This window comes from Sphaerodactylus townsendi, linkage group LG13 (assembly GCF_021028975.2).
Source record: "Sphaerodactylus townsendi isolate TG3544 linkage group LG13, MPM_Stown_v2.3, whole genome shotgun sequence".
NCBI classification, from domain to species: Eukaryota; Metazoa; Chordata; class Lepidosauria; order Squamata; family Sphaerodactylidae; genus Sphaerodactylus; species Sphaerodactylus townsendi.
Window position 1 is genome coordinate 50,752,531 of NC_059437.1, and position 15,909 is coordinate 50,768,439.

Here is a 15,909-nt window from a genome sequence, read left to right on the forward strand (position 1 = left end):
TTGAGTTGAAAGCCCCTACCTGGAGCCGCCAAGGTGGGTGTGGCAGGTGTGACTTGATGGCAGTTGCGTGCCTATCTCACTCTCTGCTTTATAACTTTTTGGCATATTGTACATTCTGTAGGGGTGAGGAGAGGAAAGGAGCTTGTAAGCCACCTCGAATCTCCTTACAGGAGACCTGAGCTGTGGAGGCTTATCTGGGGAATTCAGATTAGCCTGTACACTCCCACACATGCCAGCTGGGTGACCTTGGGCTAGTCACAGCTTCTCGGAGCTCTCTCAGCCCCACCTACCTCACAGGGTGTTTGTTGTGAGGGGGGAAGGGCAAGGAGATTGTCAGCCCCTTTGAGTCTCCTGCAGGAGAGAAAGGGGGGATATAAATCCAAACTCTTCTTCTTCTTCTTCTTCTTCTTCTTCTTCTTCTTCTTCTTCTTCTTCTTCTTCTTCTTCTTCTTCTTCTTCTTCTTCTTCTTCTTCTTCTTCTATAAATCCAAACTCCTCCTCCTCTTCCTCCTCCTCCTCCTCCTCCTCCTCTTTCTTGACCAGCATGCATGGTTTAGCACCCAACCCCCAACTATAAAAAGCCTTCAACAATTGAACATGCATGGATTTACTGGGTTGGACCATTAGTCTATCAAAATCAGTATTGTCTACCCCTAGGGTCTGCAATCCGCAGCTCTCCAGATATTCATGGACTTCAAATCCAATTGGCCATGCTGGCAGTGGCTGATGGGATTTGTAGTCCATGAACATCTGGAGAGCCGCAGGTTGCAGACCCCTGGCTCTACTCAAACTGGCAGCAGCTCTCCAAGGTCTAAGGCTGAGGCCTTTCACATCAGCTGCTACACAGTCCATTTAACTGGACATCCTGGGGACTGAACCGGGGACCTTCTGAGTGCTGAGCAGATGCCCCTGTTCAAAGGGGGAGAAAGACAGCAGGAGCTCCATGCATGGAACTTTCGGCATTTCGTCCGGTTTGGCCTTAAAATAAATGGGCGCCGAATCTCAATCTTCTCAATGTGATTTTATTGTGTTACAATGGATGAGATCAAAGCCAGAGTGCAGAATAAATTGTGCCTCGTGTACCTGTTGCGGGAGGAAAGGGACCAGCTGGGCACACCTCTATCATATGAACCTGAGGTCAGCAACTGCTGACCTCCTGGTGGTCCCCAGTCCTGCTAGCATCAGATTGGCCTCAACCAATCTGCCTGCGACTTGGTGAGACACTCTGCCGCCTGACATCAGGGCCCTGCAGGATTTGATGCAATTCCGCAGGGCCTGCAAGGCTCAGTTGTTCCAAGAGGCTTTTAGCTGAAGGCCGAAAACCGAAATCGTTATCCTGAATGGCATTGCTCCCGGCCCTAAATCTTTAATCCCCTATTTGCTTTACATGGCTTGTGTTGCTGGTCTGTTTTAGGAGGAGGAGGAGGAGGAGGAGGAGGAGGAGGAGTTTGGATTTATATCCCCCCTTTCTCTCCTGCAGGAGACTCAAAGGGGCTGACAATCTCCTCACCCTTCCCCCCTCACAACAAACACCCTGTGAGGTAGGTGGGGCTGAGAGAGCTCCAAGAAGCTGTGACTAGCCCAATGTCACCCAGCTGGCGTGTGTGGGAGTGTACAGGCTAATCTGAATTCCCCAGATAAGCCTCCACAGCTCAGGCGGCAGAGCGGAGAATCAAACTCGGTTCCTCCAGATTAACTCCCGGTCTGAAGTTTTTATGCTTTTATTTGGGTTTTTTTTTAATGTAAAGGTATTTTATCTAAATTATATTGGATTTTAACCATTATAATGGTTTCAGTGGTTTATTTAATTGAATTTTATACGTCATTGGCTATTGTAAGCTGCTCTGAGCCCTTGTGGAGAGAGGGGCATATAAATCGAATACAATAAAATAATAAATAAATAAAATACCTAGATGTAGCCATTTCACCGTGTTCTTATATTGGTTTTATCTTCTCCGTTTGCAGTTGTTTAACATGTTTTATCCGATGGGAACTGCTATGTGACCACTTGCCTTGAAAAGTGATATCCGAGAGCCATCAGTGAATGAAAATAGATTAAGTTCCTACTGTGTGTGTATGTGTTTGAAAATCAAGTAAGCAGAAAGCTCTCTGCGGGGGTTTGATCCGTAATGGCCCACCGCACGAAGCTGCAGTTATCCTCAGAGGAGGGCATGGAGCTGCTCTTCCTGGTAGCAGAGGATAAGACTCGCAACAATGGGTTTAAATGATAGGTGGAAAGGTACCGGCTGCATGTCAGGTGAAAAAAACTTACAGTAAGAGATGTTCAGTAGTGGAATTGGCTACCTAGGGAGGTGGTGAGCTCTCACCAACCTCATTGGCAGTCTTCGAGCATCAGCTGGACGGATGCTTTTCAGATGTGCTTTAGGCTGATCCTACACTGAGCAGGGGGTTGGACTAGATGGCCTCTGTGGATCCTTCCAATTCTATGATTCTGTTATTCTGCCAAAAAATTAGCCCATAGATGCTGCTCCAGCACAGAAGAAAATTGGTGGGCCTCATGAACGCAACATCCCCTGTACCTAAGTTCTTCTTGCTGTGTGGTTAAGAACATAAGAACAAGCCAGCTGGATCAGACCAGAGTCCATCTAGTCCAGCTCTCTGCTACTCGCAGTGGCCCACCAGGTGCCTTTGGGAGCTCACATGCAGGATGTGAAAGCAATGGCCTTCTGCGGCTGTTGCTCCCGAGCACCTGGACTATTAAGGCATTTGCAATCTCAGATCAAAGAGGATCAAGATTGGTAGCCATGCATCGACTTTTCCTCCATAAATCTGTCCAAGCCTCTTTTAAAGCTATCCAGGTTAGTGGTCATCACCACCTCCTGTGGCAGCATATTCCAAACACCAATCACACATTGCGTGAAGAAGTGTTTCCTTTTATTAGTCCTAATTCTTCCCCCCAGCATTTTCAATGAATGCCCCCTGGTTCTAGTATTGTGAGAAAGAGAGAAAAATTTCTCTCTGTCAACATTTTCTACCCCATGCATAATTTTATAGACTTCAATCATATCCCCCCTCAGCCATCTCCTCTCCAAACTAAAGAGTCCCAAACGCTGCAGCCTTTCCTCATAAGGAAGGTGCTCCAGTCCCTCAATCATCCTCGTTGCCCTTCTCTGCACTTTTTCTATCTCTTCAATATCCTTTTTGAGATGTGGTGACCAGAACTGAACACAGTACTCCAAGTGTGTTGACTGGACACATCCCATGAGACATGTGGCCCAGAAGTACTTCCTGAGAAATCCCATCTTGCAGAATTGGATGCCTACAGAGACTCCTTTTCCTCCTGTTAGGAGTCTCAAGGTGGCTTACAAACCCCATCCCTTCATCTGCCCGCAACAGACACCTTGTAAGGTAGGTGGGGCTGAGAGAGTTCCAAAGAACTATGACTAGCCCAAGGTCACCCAGCAGGCTTCACGTGGAGGAGCAAGGAAACAAACCCAGTCCTTCAGATCAGAGTCTTCTGCTCTTCACCACCACACCACGTTGGCTTCCCAATGCCACGCCGACCCCCTCATGCCAAGATCCTCTCAACTAGAAACGGAACCTGTGAGAGCTGCGGCACACGGGAGAAGTGCTCTCCCACCATGTGACGGCCTCTCCGTCCTCCTTTGCCCTGCCAAATAACTCACCAAAAGTCATTTGAAAGATGATTCCCCTCGCCCGCACACATCCATTCCCCCCCTTCCCAGCTCCTTTCTGTCTGAAATGCCTTTGGGTACCCAACGATGCCCTCTATCTATTAAAGACAAGGGATGTCAGCACATTTGTTTGAAAACCTATTACGATATAGTGGTCTGTGAAGGTCTGGCAAAAGGAACAGCATGATTTAATGGCGCTGCCGCGTTGTTGCATTAACCGTGGCCAGGAATCCCGTACAGGGTTGGAACGACTGTTTGCCAGAGCCGTCGGTGCAATGGCAGAGAAGTCAGTGCGCGGTTCAGATCACGGAGAAACGGGCTGTGAAACCGATAGGGTTGCTCGTGAAATGGGAAAAGTCACATAACTGAAAAGGGGGGTGCTGTCCTGTATTCTACAGAGAGAGCCGGTTAGTGGTGGCGAACCTTTGGCACTCCAGATGTTATGGACTACAATTCCCATCAGCCCCTGCCAATTGGCCATGCTGGTAGGGGCTGATGGGAGTTGTAGTCCATAACATCTGGAGTGCCAAAGGCTCACCACCACGGGGTTAGGCCCTTGTCCAGGGGTGGTGTTCCCAGGCTCGGATAGCAAGGCTTGACCAGCAGGAACTGGAGACAGGGAACTAGAACAGGAGCACACACTTATGCCGAGGGGACCGGTTGATCGAGCAAGTCTCCCCTTCCAGCCCAAGGCTTCAATAGACTGAAAGGACATCTGTAAGTGTATCAATGGAAGTATAGTGTCTAGGTCGAGGGACGTGATAGGACCACTCTAGTCTCCCTTGGTCAGATTTCACGTGGAACCCTGTGTCCAGTTCTGGGCACCACAGTTCAAGTAGGATATCAACAAGCTGGAACAATCCAGAAGAGGGCAATCAAAATGGTGCAAGAAGAAGACGGGTTGGATTATATCTCCCCTTTCTCTCCTGTAAGGAGACTCAAGGGGGCTTACAATCTTCTTTCCCACCCCCACAACAAACAACCTGTGAGGTGGGTGGCCTGAGAGAGCTCCGAAGAAGGTCACCCAGCTGGCATGTGTTGGAGTGCACAAGCTAATCTTGTTCACCAGAGAAGCCTCCACAGCTCAAGTGGCAGAGTGGGGAATCCAACCCAATTCTCCAGATTAGAGTGCACCTGCTCTTAATCACTATACCCCGCTGGCCCAAGGTCTGAGTACCCAGGCTCTATCCCCAAATCTCCAGGGATTTCCTAACCTGGATCTGGCAACCCTATTCCCCATTCCCACCAGTGGCCAGCTGGCCCTGCCAACCATACTTGGGTGTGGTGGGAAGCACCATTGCATTGCAGCCAACTGGTAGGGTTTTTAACCATAGACACTGGGGAAAATTCTAAGCATGACCTAGTGAAATAAAATCCCAGATGTTGTGCCATTGTGCGATGATATTTTGCTGTTGCGGGAACCGGGCTGACAAAATTATCCATCTGAAAGCATTCATCCTAGGTCTACATAGCTCCGAGGCTTCAGGAGTCTCTATATGCCACCACGGGTGCCTGGGGAACGGCGGCCAACGCATTTGATCGTGGATTTATTCTTCAGCATTCCAGCCATGTCCTCTATTTGAGGCAGGGGGGAATACGCCGGAATGTAAATTGCCTCCGTTTCAGATGTTTCGACAAGATTTAGATCTGATCTGCATTTTAACAGAGAAGTCAGAAATGGCATTAAATTCATATAAGTGCGAGATCATGCATTACAGAGGCAGAAATATTAAATATCCCAGCATAATGGAGCAGAAGGCCTGACTGGTAATGGATTGTGAAAAAAAGAGTTTTGGGGGTTTAATAGATCATTCCTTCAGATGATCGCCGCAGCAAAGTGGTAGTTAATAAATTATCCGATGTGCATTTGGACCAATATTTTAACCCGCCGTGACAAACCGGTTCTGTCATCTCACCTCGATATGGGTGAAGGCTCCAGAAAAGGTATGATTTATTCCCATTCGCCCCTTTTGGATGGCTGGGGCAGGGAGCTAGAAGTGAGTTGACGTCAGGAGTGGAAGGAAGACTGCAACCTCACGTCAACAGTGCAGCAATTCGGCTTACGATGGCTTGGGTTTGTCGGCAGTTTTTGCTAGGTGGCTGAGCGCAGTGATGGGGCGAACGCTCTTGTGTTCAAGTCTCAATTCGATTGCAGGTGGCGAGCAACACCCTCGAATGCTCTGACAGAAAGGTCTCATTTTATCTAGCACTTGAAATTGTTCTAAATTCTATTGTGGGTGCATCTGTACAAGCATTCTCACACTGGGGTGCTGTGTGGTTTCCGGGCTGTATGGCCATGTTCTAGCAGCATTCTCTCCTGACATTTCGCCTGCATCTGTGGCTGGCATCTTCAGAGGATCTGATGGTAGGAATGGAAAGCAAGTGGAGTATATATACTGTGAGGTCAAAAGGTGAGGCCATCTGAATGGAGTAGCCTGGCATGTGAGTCACAGAGAAAAGCACTCCCGACAGATGGGAGTGACTCACATGCCAGGCTACTCCATTCAGATTGCCTCACCTTTTGACCTCACAGTATATATACTCCACTTGCTTTCCATTCCTACCATCAGATCCTCTGAAGATGCCAGCCACAGATGCAGGCGAAACGTCAGGAGAGAATGCTGCTAGAACACGGCCACGCAGCCCGGAAACTACACAGCACCCCAGTGATTCCGGCCGTGAAAGCCTTCGACAATACATTCTCACACTGCTTTGTGGTTGGGATGCCCCCCTACAGGTGGACAAACTAGAACAATTTGCACCACTTTTATCATGACCTTCAATTTGCTTCACTGCCAGAGCAAGGAGATTTGCCAGGGAGCACAACTTTGCCCCAGAGAGCTTCCCCGCACCCACCGTGAACCTTCCCTCTTTCTCATGTCGCTTTGTACACCTTCCACCTTGCCCCCCCCCAATTTCCATATTGCCAGCTGCTTCAAGTAACAGGAAAGAAGCTCACTCACAAAACATTGACCTCTAATTCTCTTGATATTTCGAGATATTGATATAAAGAGAGCTTGGAAATAACAAGTCTCAGTGCTCTAGTGGCATCAGCATCAGCAACAGGAAGTGTTGTGTGGGGGGAGGAAGAGGAGGGGAAGGGAATACCTGCTCTAGGGTGATCCCCTTCTTTAGCAGCCTATGGTCCAGGAAATTGCTTCGCCTCTTTCATTTGGGGTGGGGGAGGATTCCTTTTGGAACAGCAATATCGACACAAGTGCAGCTTAAAGGGCTAAGCCAGCAGTCTTGACTATTGGGTGTAATGAGATCTGTGCCTTTAAGAATGTGATGGGTGTAGTTGAGAGAACCAGACCTGGAGAGCTCCCTGCAGAAAAACTCCAAGGAAAGAGAGAGTGCCTCCTTGCGTGTAAACAGAAAAATGTGATGAGAGCCCTCTGCATTCCCACTGCACAGGAAAGGGTCCCGAGCTATGCAGTGTACAATTGCATGGGACTTATTCTTCAGCCTCCACTATGGCACTATGAATGATGCCTTATAATTTTGTGGGCAGGATAACTCATGTCGCTGTCTGCTTTCTCTCTTTTCTCAGGTCTCTGACAGATGTGACTATGTTTTCGTCAACGGGAAGGAGATGAAAGGGAAAGTGAACGTCGTCCTTCATTTCACCTACCAGCATCTGAGCGCCCCACTCGAGATGACTGTGTGGGTGCCCCGTCTTCCTCTCCAGATAGAAGTTTCAGACACAGAGTTAAACCAGATCAAGGGGTGGAGGATTCCCATTGTCTCAAATAAGAGGTGGGTTTTGTCTGAGAACGTTTAATCAGGACTGGACTAGGTACTTGGCAAAGGTACATCAAGGTCTGGTTGGGTCACAAGACACCAGACCTTGAAGTTTGCCATGCATTAGCTTGATAGAATCCCAAACTGTACTTTTAGGGCAATTGTCATCTAAAGCTGCCTTCCACTGACTATCATCATTGGTCCATCCAGCTCACCATCATCTTCTGTGATGAGTAGCGAATATTGAGGCAGGATCCTGACAACTGTTATCTGAGCTTCTCTGGTTGGAGATGCCACAAATGGGACCCTCTGCATTCAAAGGAAGTGCTCTATCGTTGAAGCATCACTTCTCTCTCTGGCTAGTCTATCACAAGGTGGCTGCAAGGATACAATGAAGGAAGATCTAACCATGTCTTCTGCCCTGAACTCCTTAAGGAAGCCAGGATTGAAATGTCACGGGTTGAAAGAGACAAGGCTCTGCTCTGCTCTGGGGGCTGAGCTGAACATGGATTTGGAGAGATTTGGAGAGATTGTTTGGAAGCTTTCAAAGAGCCCTGACACCCCAATCCAGAGAGTGGGATGCGAATCCACCTATGGAGGCCGGCAGGTTTACCCACCCCTGGGCACTTTCCCCAGCAGAGGGGCAAATCCGCTAGCAAGCAGCCGCTACTGCCCTCTATGGCAGTCAGTGCTCTTACACCTTTGCTGTCTTTGCCAGCATAGCAGGGGTGTTCTGGAGGTCTGGCCAGGGGTGGGACAAACAGGTGGGCTTCCACCCAGCCTTTGCCTGCTGGAACACTGGCACCGGGGGCTTGGGCTTATGCTACCTTCTTGGGTGGCGTAGCCCCATAGACCCTAAAGGAGGACTTTTCAGCCATGTCTCGCCGCTGGTTTGGGCTGTAAGACCCATTATTGACAGTAACATTCACTCCTTTTTTGATTTGCATGGGCACACATTCTGTGAATTTGTGTTCGGTTAAGAATGGATAGTTTCATTGCCATGCATCATATCAGCTCCTAAATGAATAGATACTGCTATCTGGCAGTAATTATATGACCTATGGTTGATTGGAGATTCAGAATCAACCTACCAGTTTCTTTGTGACTTTTATATGGAACTGTCTGAGAAGTGCTGTTTGTGTGTCAATGTACTCTGACATCTGAAAAAGACCCATCAGGCCAAAACGAATCGGGTTAATCCATGTTAATAGGTTATTATAGGCCATCTGATATTGTGGTGTCTTTAGCAATGCAGTCTTTGGATTCTAATTTTTATTGAATTATTGTACTTTTAAACATTGAATGTTGTTTTCTAACATTAGTTATTTAAGCACTGTGCAATACAGAGGCATGGTATATATTAGGAGGAGGAGGAGGAGGAGGAGGAGGAAGAGGAGGAGTTTGGATTTATATCCCCCCTTTCATTCCTGTAAGGAGACTCAAATGGGCTTGCAATCTCTTTTCCCTTCCTCCCTCACAGCAAACACCTTGTGAGGTGGGTGGGGCTGAGAGAGCTCCAAAGAACCGTGACTAGCCCAAGGTCACCCAGCTGGCATGTGTTGGAGTGCACGAGCTAATCTGATTCACCAGATAAGCCTCCACAGCTCATGTGGCAGAGCGGGGAATCAAACCCGGTTCTCCAGATTAGAGTGCAACTGCTCTTAACCACACCGGTTTTAATCACTCCTGCTTCTCTCAACCTTCTTTGGTTCCTCTTTTCCTTGATCCCTCTGTGTCGTTTCCTCGACAGACCAGCTAGAGACAGCGATGATGAAGACGAGGATGAGCGGAAGGGGAGGGGCTGCACACTCCAGTACCAGCATGCCATGGTACGAGTCCTCACGCAGTTTGTAGCTGAACCCTCCGATCCCGGTGGCCAGACAGCTTACCTCCTGGGTTCTGACTGGCAGGTGGACATCACGGAGCTGGTGAGAGATTCCATGCAGGTGGAAGAGCCGAGAATCGCAAAGCTTCAGGATGGGCAGATGTTGGTCGGCCAGGAGTTAGGAATGACAACTCTCCAGGTAGGAAGAAAAGGAGGAACGCTTGATAGAACTATAAGAACTGCACTGAGCCGTCAAATTGCCTGGTCCTGCATTCTTTTTTTAGTATTCAAATGTTATCAGTACTTAAAATGCTTACAGACAGTAAAGCAAAGAAAAAGATTTACTCCTGCACCACAGGGGGTTGGACTAAGTGGCCCTTTTGGTCTCTTCCAATGCTATGATTCTGTGATATCAAAAACAATTGCAAAGTACATTTAACCTAAGGCCTCCCAATTTCATCTGCATCGAGTGTGAACAGTAAAAATTAATACTGCTTGCTCTTTAACCACATGCTTAAAATTCCTATTTAATAACCACTACTGATCATTAAAATACTTTTTCTCTGTTAAGGCGTACAATAACAATCCACTAATCTTCAAAACCATTATTCATCATTTTCCTTTTTTCCTGTTTTACCCGAGTGAAACCCAACAGTTTCCAATTGTTTAATTTTTTTTTTTACTAGACTCCTTTCTTTAAGTCACAGTTTGGCCAACTCTGCCAAATCCAAAACCTTCATACACAGTTCTTCTATTGCAGGTCTATCGGAAGTTTTCCATATTTGTGCCTAAAGTATTGCAGCTGATAAAAGCAAAGTTCCCTGTTTTTTCTTCACATACCTGTCCATAAATCCCAACAAGAAAGCTTATGATTTCAATTGTATGTTTATTTTTAAAGTCTTTTGAATTATTGAATGTACTGACCTCCAATGCACCTTAGCTTTTTCACAAGGCCACCCAAAATGGCAAAATGACCTTCTTGGTGTTTCACATTTTCATCTGATCCTGCATTCTGTTTGCAACAGTGACTAAGAGCAGGCTTCTAGAAATCTTACAAATAGGGTATAAAGGCTGCAGCCCTTTCCTGTTCCATGTCCTTGGTGTTTGGGATTCAGGGATATACTGCTTTGGTAAACGGAGGTTCCATTTAGTGTTCAAGGCTAATAACGAAAGGGTGATCCCTACCTTCACCACTTTATTATTATTATTATTATTATTATTATTATTATTATTATTATTATTATTATTATTATTATTATTATTATTATTATTATTATTATTATTTATATTTATAAACTGCCCTCCCCCGGAGGGCTCAGGGCGGTGAACAAAACAAATAGATAGAGCACGAAATAAAATCAATAATATCAAGATTTAAATAAATCATTAAATAGTGGCTCTATATATGTTAAAACCAACCCCATTAAAATGCAGCGTCCTAATATCAGATATACCGATAGTGTCCTACTAATAAATCCCTGAGAAAGAAAGGGGAGGGGGGAACGGCAGGGTCCGCAGATGTTATAGAAAGGGGGGGCCCATCAGCGGCCGGTCTCCCCAAAGGCCCGGTGGAAAAGCTCGGTCTTGCAGGCCCTGCGAAATTCATTAAGATCCCACAGGGCCCGCGTAGCAGGAGGTAGAGCGTTCCACCAGGCAGGGGCCAGAGCTTTTACAGGTGGAGGCCAGCCGCATCATTGAGGGGCCAGGGATCACCAGCAAATTGGCCTCTGCTAAGCGCAGAGGCCAGTTTGGGACATATGGGGCAAGACGGTCCCGCAGGTACGGAGGTCCCAGGCCACGCAAGGCTTTAAAGGTCAATACCAACACCTTTACAAAATCCTTTTCTGTAGCCAGCTAAGCTCAAGCAGGGAAAAAGACTATAAATTCATTGACAGAAAACATGCTTTGCTTATAATTTCAGTCCTTAGAATCTCCAGTCCAAAGATCTTAGGTGACAGGTGCTGCTTGTCTGTTTGAGATCCTGGACAGCTGCCGCAACTCAGAATCGGTAATAGCAAACCACGTAGTATAACCGCATCTAAGGCAGTTTCACGCTCAGTGCTCTCTCCGCATCTTGTTGAAGGAAATCCCTTAAGTCAGTTTTTGCACTGCAAGAAGGAGAATTTGGCGTGGAACTTTAGGCATGTTTTCAGAGATGGCAGATGACAAGCCATCAGCTTGCTCAGAGGCTCAGTGTGGGCAGAAGGCCAGAGAGGAAGGGACTGTTGAACCTGCTTCTCGAGCCCGTGCCTGCAACCTAACTCACACGTCGCCAATGAATACTGGTGGAGATAAAATGCGGGATTGGAGTTACATGATACTGAATAGCATCAGCTGAGGCTTTCAAGAAGAATCAGTCTATCTTTGCAACGAGTCATTAAATTCCAGCTGCAGCAGCGTCCCCACGTGTGTTCACTTTGTCTTCATTTCAGTCCTCGGGGTGAAACAAAGGCCTGGAATTTTGATAGGAGCGGTGAAATGCCTAGAATCAAAAGAGAAGGAAGGAAAGATGTCACAAAACTGCATAATAGTCTGTTTCAAAATGCAAATTTGCTTTGCTTGTAATATGCAGATGGATTACAGCTCGAGCGTCATTTCCCTGAAAACATCCTCTCTGGCTTGGAACTAATGCTGCAGTTCTGCACATTCACTCACACACACACACACATGCCCAAAGCAGGTGCAGAAATCCCTTAAATGAAAGAGGCCTTTAGGGATGCCAGGTGCACGCTGGCATCACACCAACACACTGACATCACTTCTGGTAAAAACCGGAAGTGATGTCACAGATGCCTCATGGATTAAATGCTCTAGTCTAGAATTTACAAAAACTCAGTAATTATACCATAGCCCAGTGTCACAGCAACAGCACTGGCAATGCCGTGACATCACTTCCACCATCCACCAGAAGTGACATCCTTGCGTCACTGACCAAGCGGGACGTTCTGGTTTAGGGGCCAAACCTCTATGATAAAAATTCCTTCCTTCCTTCCTTCCTTCCTTCCTTCCTTCCTTCCTTCCTTCCTTCCTTCCTTCCTTCCTTCCTTCTTGTATGCCGCTCATCCCCTTTTGGGCTCAGGGCAGCCGCCAACACAACATACAATCGCAAAACATAAAACCATACATATACAACCAGTTAAAACCTCAAATGGTGAATATAAGCAAACTCCTTTAATGTAGCCCATTAAATAACCCCAACAATATATTCTGCAGATTTTGGGGGGTGGGGAGAAGGGGGAGGCCATTTGGATGCTTCAACCATTGCTGCCTCAACCGAAAATCTGGTGGAACAGTTCAGAGACCTGGCAGAATTACATTAGATTCCGCAGAGATCAGATCTCACTAGACAGAGTGTTCCACCAGTTGGGGGCGGGGCTGAAAAGGGTCTGCCATACAGAGGCCAGGCCCAGATACCTGAGCTGGGCGTGCCACGTTGCATCGCTACGGGTGCATGTGGGGATGACATCACTGCATTGCTGGCAAAGTTGCCATGACAGCAGCCCAGGCCCAGTGGTGGGATCCAAAAATTTTAGTAACAGGTTCCCATGGTGGTGGGATTCAAACAGTGGCGTAGCGCCAATGGGACGTGGCGGGGCATGACGGGGGCGTGGCCGGGCATTCCGGGGGCGGGGCATTAATAATTTCTCTGTTACTGTAAAAAACTCTTACTGTAAAAAAAAGTTCCTAATTTCCAGCTGGTATCTTTCTGTCCATAATTTAAACTCATTATAGCAAGTCCTATCGTCTACTGCCAACAGAAACCACTAAAGAGTCCCTTGAACCCAACAGTAGTTAAAGGGTCCCTCCTCTTACTAGCCAGCAAGCTCCGGGCTACGAGAAAGAAGAAGAGAGGGGGAGGCGAGGGTGTGGAGATGGAAAAGCGGACCCAATTAGTAACCCCCTCTCGGCACACACAAATAATTAGTAACCCACTCTCGGGAACTGGTGAGAACCTGCTGGATCCCACCTCTGCCCAGGCCTCCTTCCCCTGCAGGTAAGACCCCCTTGCTCCCCACAGGTTACCGGCAGAGAATCCAGCCAGCCCAATCCTTTTTGCTAGACCCCTTAGTAAATTTTGGGGGAAGAGGGAATGTGCCTTTAGTTTAGATCTATCGAGCTGATTCCAGATGGAGCAAAGGGGAGTTTGTAGGATGCCAAATACCTTAGGTTTCAAGATGAATGCACGGGAAACTTTTTAAACAACCATTAGTACACTGCTAGATAGCGGAGGCCTCTCCCCTGCCCATGCATCGCCCAGGGGCCCCGCAAGACATTGATCACTCCTACATGCCGATCCATTGAACAAGCTGTCAGTGCTAGAAAAGTCCTCTTTGGGAAGCGAGAAATGCTCCGCAGCCCTCCGCAAGGATCTTTATTTATAGGTTTCCAGGGCTCTGCGTCTTGTCTCGCCTTTTGCAAGTGTCCATAAATATAAAGAATATCTCCAGGAAGGGAATTCAGAGCGAGAGAGGAATTGCCAGGCAGTCCACTTTAAAGAATACAAATCGCCTGCCAGCAGAGAAAACATCAAAGTCAGCTGCTTTGGAAACGTAGAGGTCTCGGTCAACGCAGTCCGCTCCTGCCCGTTTTAACTCAGTTTTATGGGTCTGGTCCAAAGAGTGTTCTTAACATAGTCGTGCCTGGGAGGAAAGTCAAGTCCCTGCCCTGCAGTTGTTACTCTAGCGCAGCACAGGAAAGGAAGGTTGGCCAAAGGAAGAATGTGATTGAATGTCACTGTGGGCCTGGTAGCTTGTTTTACTAGGGGAGGACAACCAATCAGTTGTGAAGCCAATGGCTTTGAGGAAAAGGAGAAATTTGAAGGAAGGTCATAGAATCATGGAATCATGGAAGAGACCACAAGGGCCATCAAGTCCAATCCCCTGCTGTGTAGGAACACACAGTCAAAGCATTTTTGACATCTGGTAATCCAGCCTCTGTTCAAAAACCTCCAAAGAAGGAGACTCCACCACTCTCCGAGGCAGTGCATTCCACTGCCGAACAGCCCTGACAGTCAGAAAGACCTTCTTAATGTTTAGGTGGGATCTCTTTTCCTGCACCTTGAATCCATGACTCCGTGACCTAGTCTCTGAGGCAGCAGAAAACAAGCTTGCTCCCTCACCAACAAGACATCCCTTCAAATATTTAAACATAGCTATCATGTCCCCCCCCCCCTTACCTTCTCTCTCTAAACTAAACATCCCCAGCTCCCTAAGCCTCTCTTCGTAGGGCATGGATTCCAGGTTGGTGCCACTTTGGTATTCTGGAAAGGGCATTTTGGCAGAAAGGGCAGTGAAGGAATGTGGGTGGAATCTACTGGGTGGTGTCTGAGATAGCAGGAGTCATGCAACTCGGAGCAGAATACTTAGACCAAACTGTCAGAAGTAGGGTGTATAATCAGAGGTGGGATCCAGCAGGTTCTCACAGGTTCCTGAAAGTAGGTTACTAATTATTTGTGTGTGCCGAGAGGGTGATTTTGGTGATTTTGCCACGTGATTTTTGCCTTAGTTATGCCCCTCCTCTCAGCAGTAGCGTGCAGAACTTGAAGCAGTCTAGCAGGAGGTGCACCGGCGTGCGTGGCAGCCTGCGCCTGCGTGCATTCGTTTCCCGCCCAAGGACCGGCGCAGCGGCTGCGTCCTTGCCACAGCCCCGCCCAGGAATGCCCCACCCCCAGAATGCCCAGCCACGCCCCCGTTGTGCCCCGCCCAGCCCCATTGGCGCTACGCCACAGTTTGAATCCCACCACCATATGGGATATAAATGTGTGTGTGTGTGTGTGTGTGTGTGTGCGTGAGAGAGAGAGAGAGAGAGAGTTAAGAGTTAGTATTGCTTTTATATTTATTTACTTAATTTTATTAGAATATTTGGCATCTCTTGTATAAGTTATTGCAGGAGCAAGATAGTTGCTCCATTTGGTTTGCTGTCTGTTAATGCAGGGCAAGTAAGCAGTTAATTGGTTGATTGAGGGTCACTTTCGTTGTCTGCATGTTATGGCGTAGCTTTGAGAATCCTTGGCTTTTCTCGACAGATTTTATCACCTCTCTCTGACGCCATCTTGGCTGAGAAGACTGTGACTGTTCTGGACGAGAAGGTGACAATTACTGACCTGGGAGTCCAGCTGGTGACTGGCCTTTCGCTCTCCTTGCAGCTGAGTCCAGGAAGCAACAAGGCCATCTTTGCCACAGCAGTTGCCCAGGAAATCCTTCAGACACCGAAACAGGTACGAGGCCAGCTTGGCAATGATATCTCTTGAGGGAGGGGTGGGCCAACCTAGCAGAACCTCTTGAAATATTTGCTGGTTAAACCAGGGATCTTCAGAAATGGGCTGTACAGGGGCGTACCACCCAGGGGGACATATGGGAGCAAATGTCTCCGGGCGATGCCCATTTAGTCACGTGGGGGGGTGGAAAAAGTATGAACATCTAGGGCAGGGGTCTTCAAACTATGGCCCTCCAGATGTTCATAGACTACAATTCCCATGAGCCCTACCACTTGGCCATGCTGGCAGGGGCTGATGGGAATTGTAGTCCATGAACATCTGGAGGGCCATAGTTTGAAGACCCCTGATCTAGGGGGCCAAAAAATCCAGGTGAATAAACTCCTATTACAGTGATGGCGAACCTATGGCACGGGTGCCAGAGGTGGCACTCAGAGCCCTCTCTGTGGGCACACACAGAGTTCATCATGTGG

General features: G+C 47.7%; 1 protein-coding gene across 1 annotated transcript in view; it reads left to right on the forward strand.

The window, feature by feature from the left end:
• LOC125442489 (transmembrane protein 132D-like) overlaps positions 1–15,472 on the forward strand; it is a 383,280-nt gene extending 367,808 nt beyond the window's left edge. The window contains exons 6-8 of the mRNA XM_048513856.1: positions 7,207–7,412; positions 9,148–9,421; positions 15,248–15,472. Coding sequence (XP_048369813.1) covers positions 7,207–7,412; positions 9,148–9,421; positions 15,248–15,472 — 705 coding nt within the window. The remainder of the gene's footprint in view (positions 1–7,206; positions 7,413–9,147; positions 9,422–15,247) is intronic.
• The last annotated feature ends 437 nt before the right edge of the window (positions 15,473–15,909 follow it).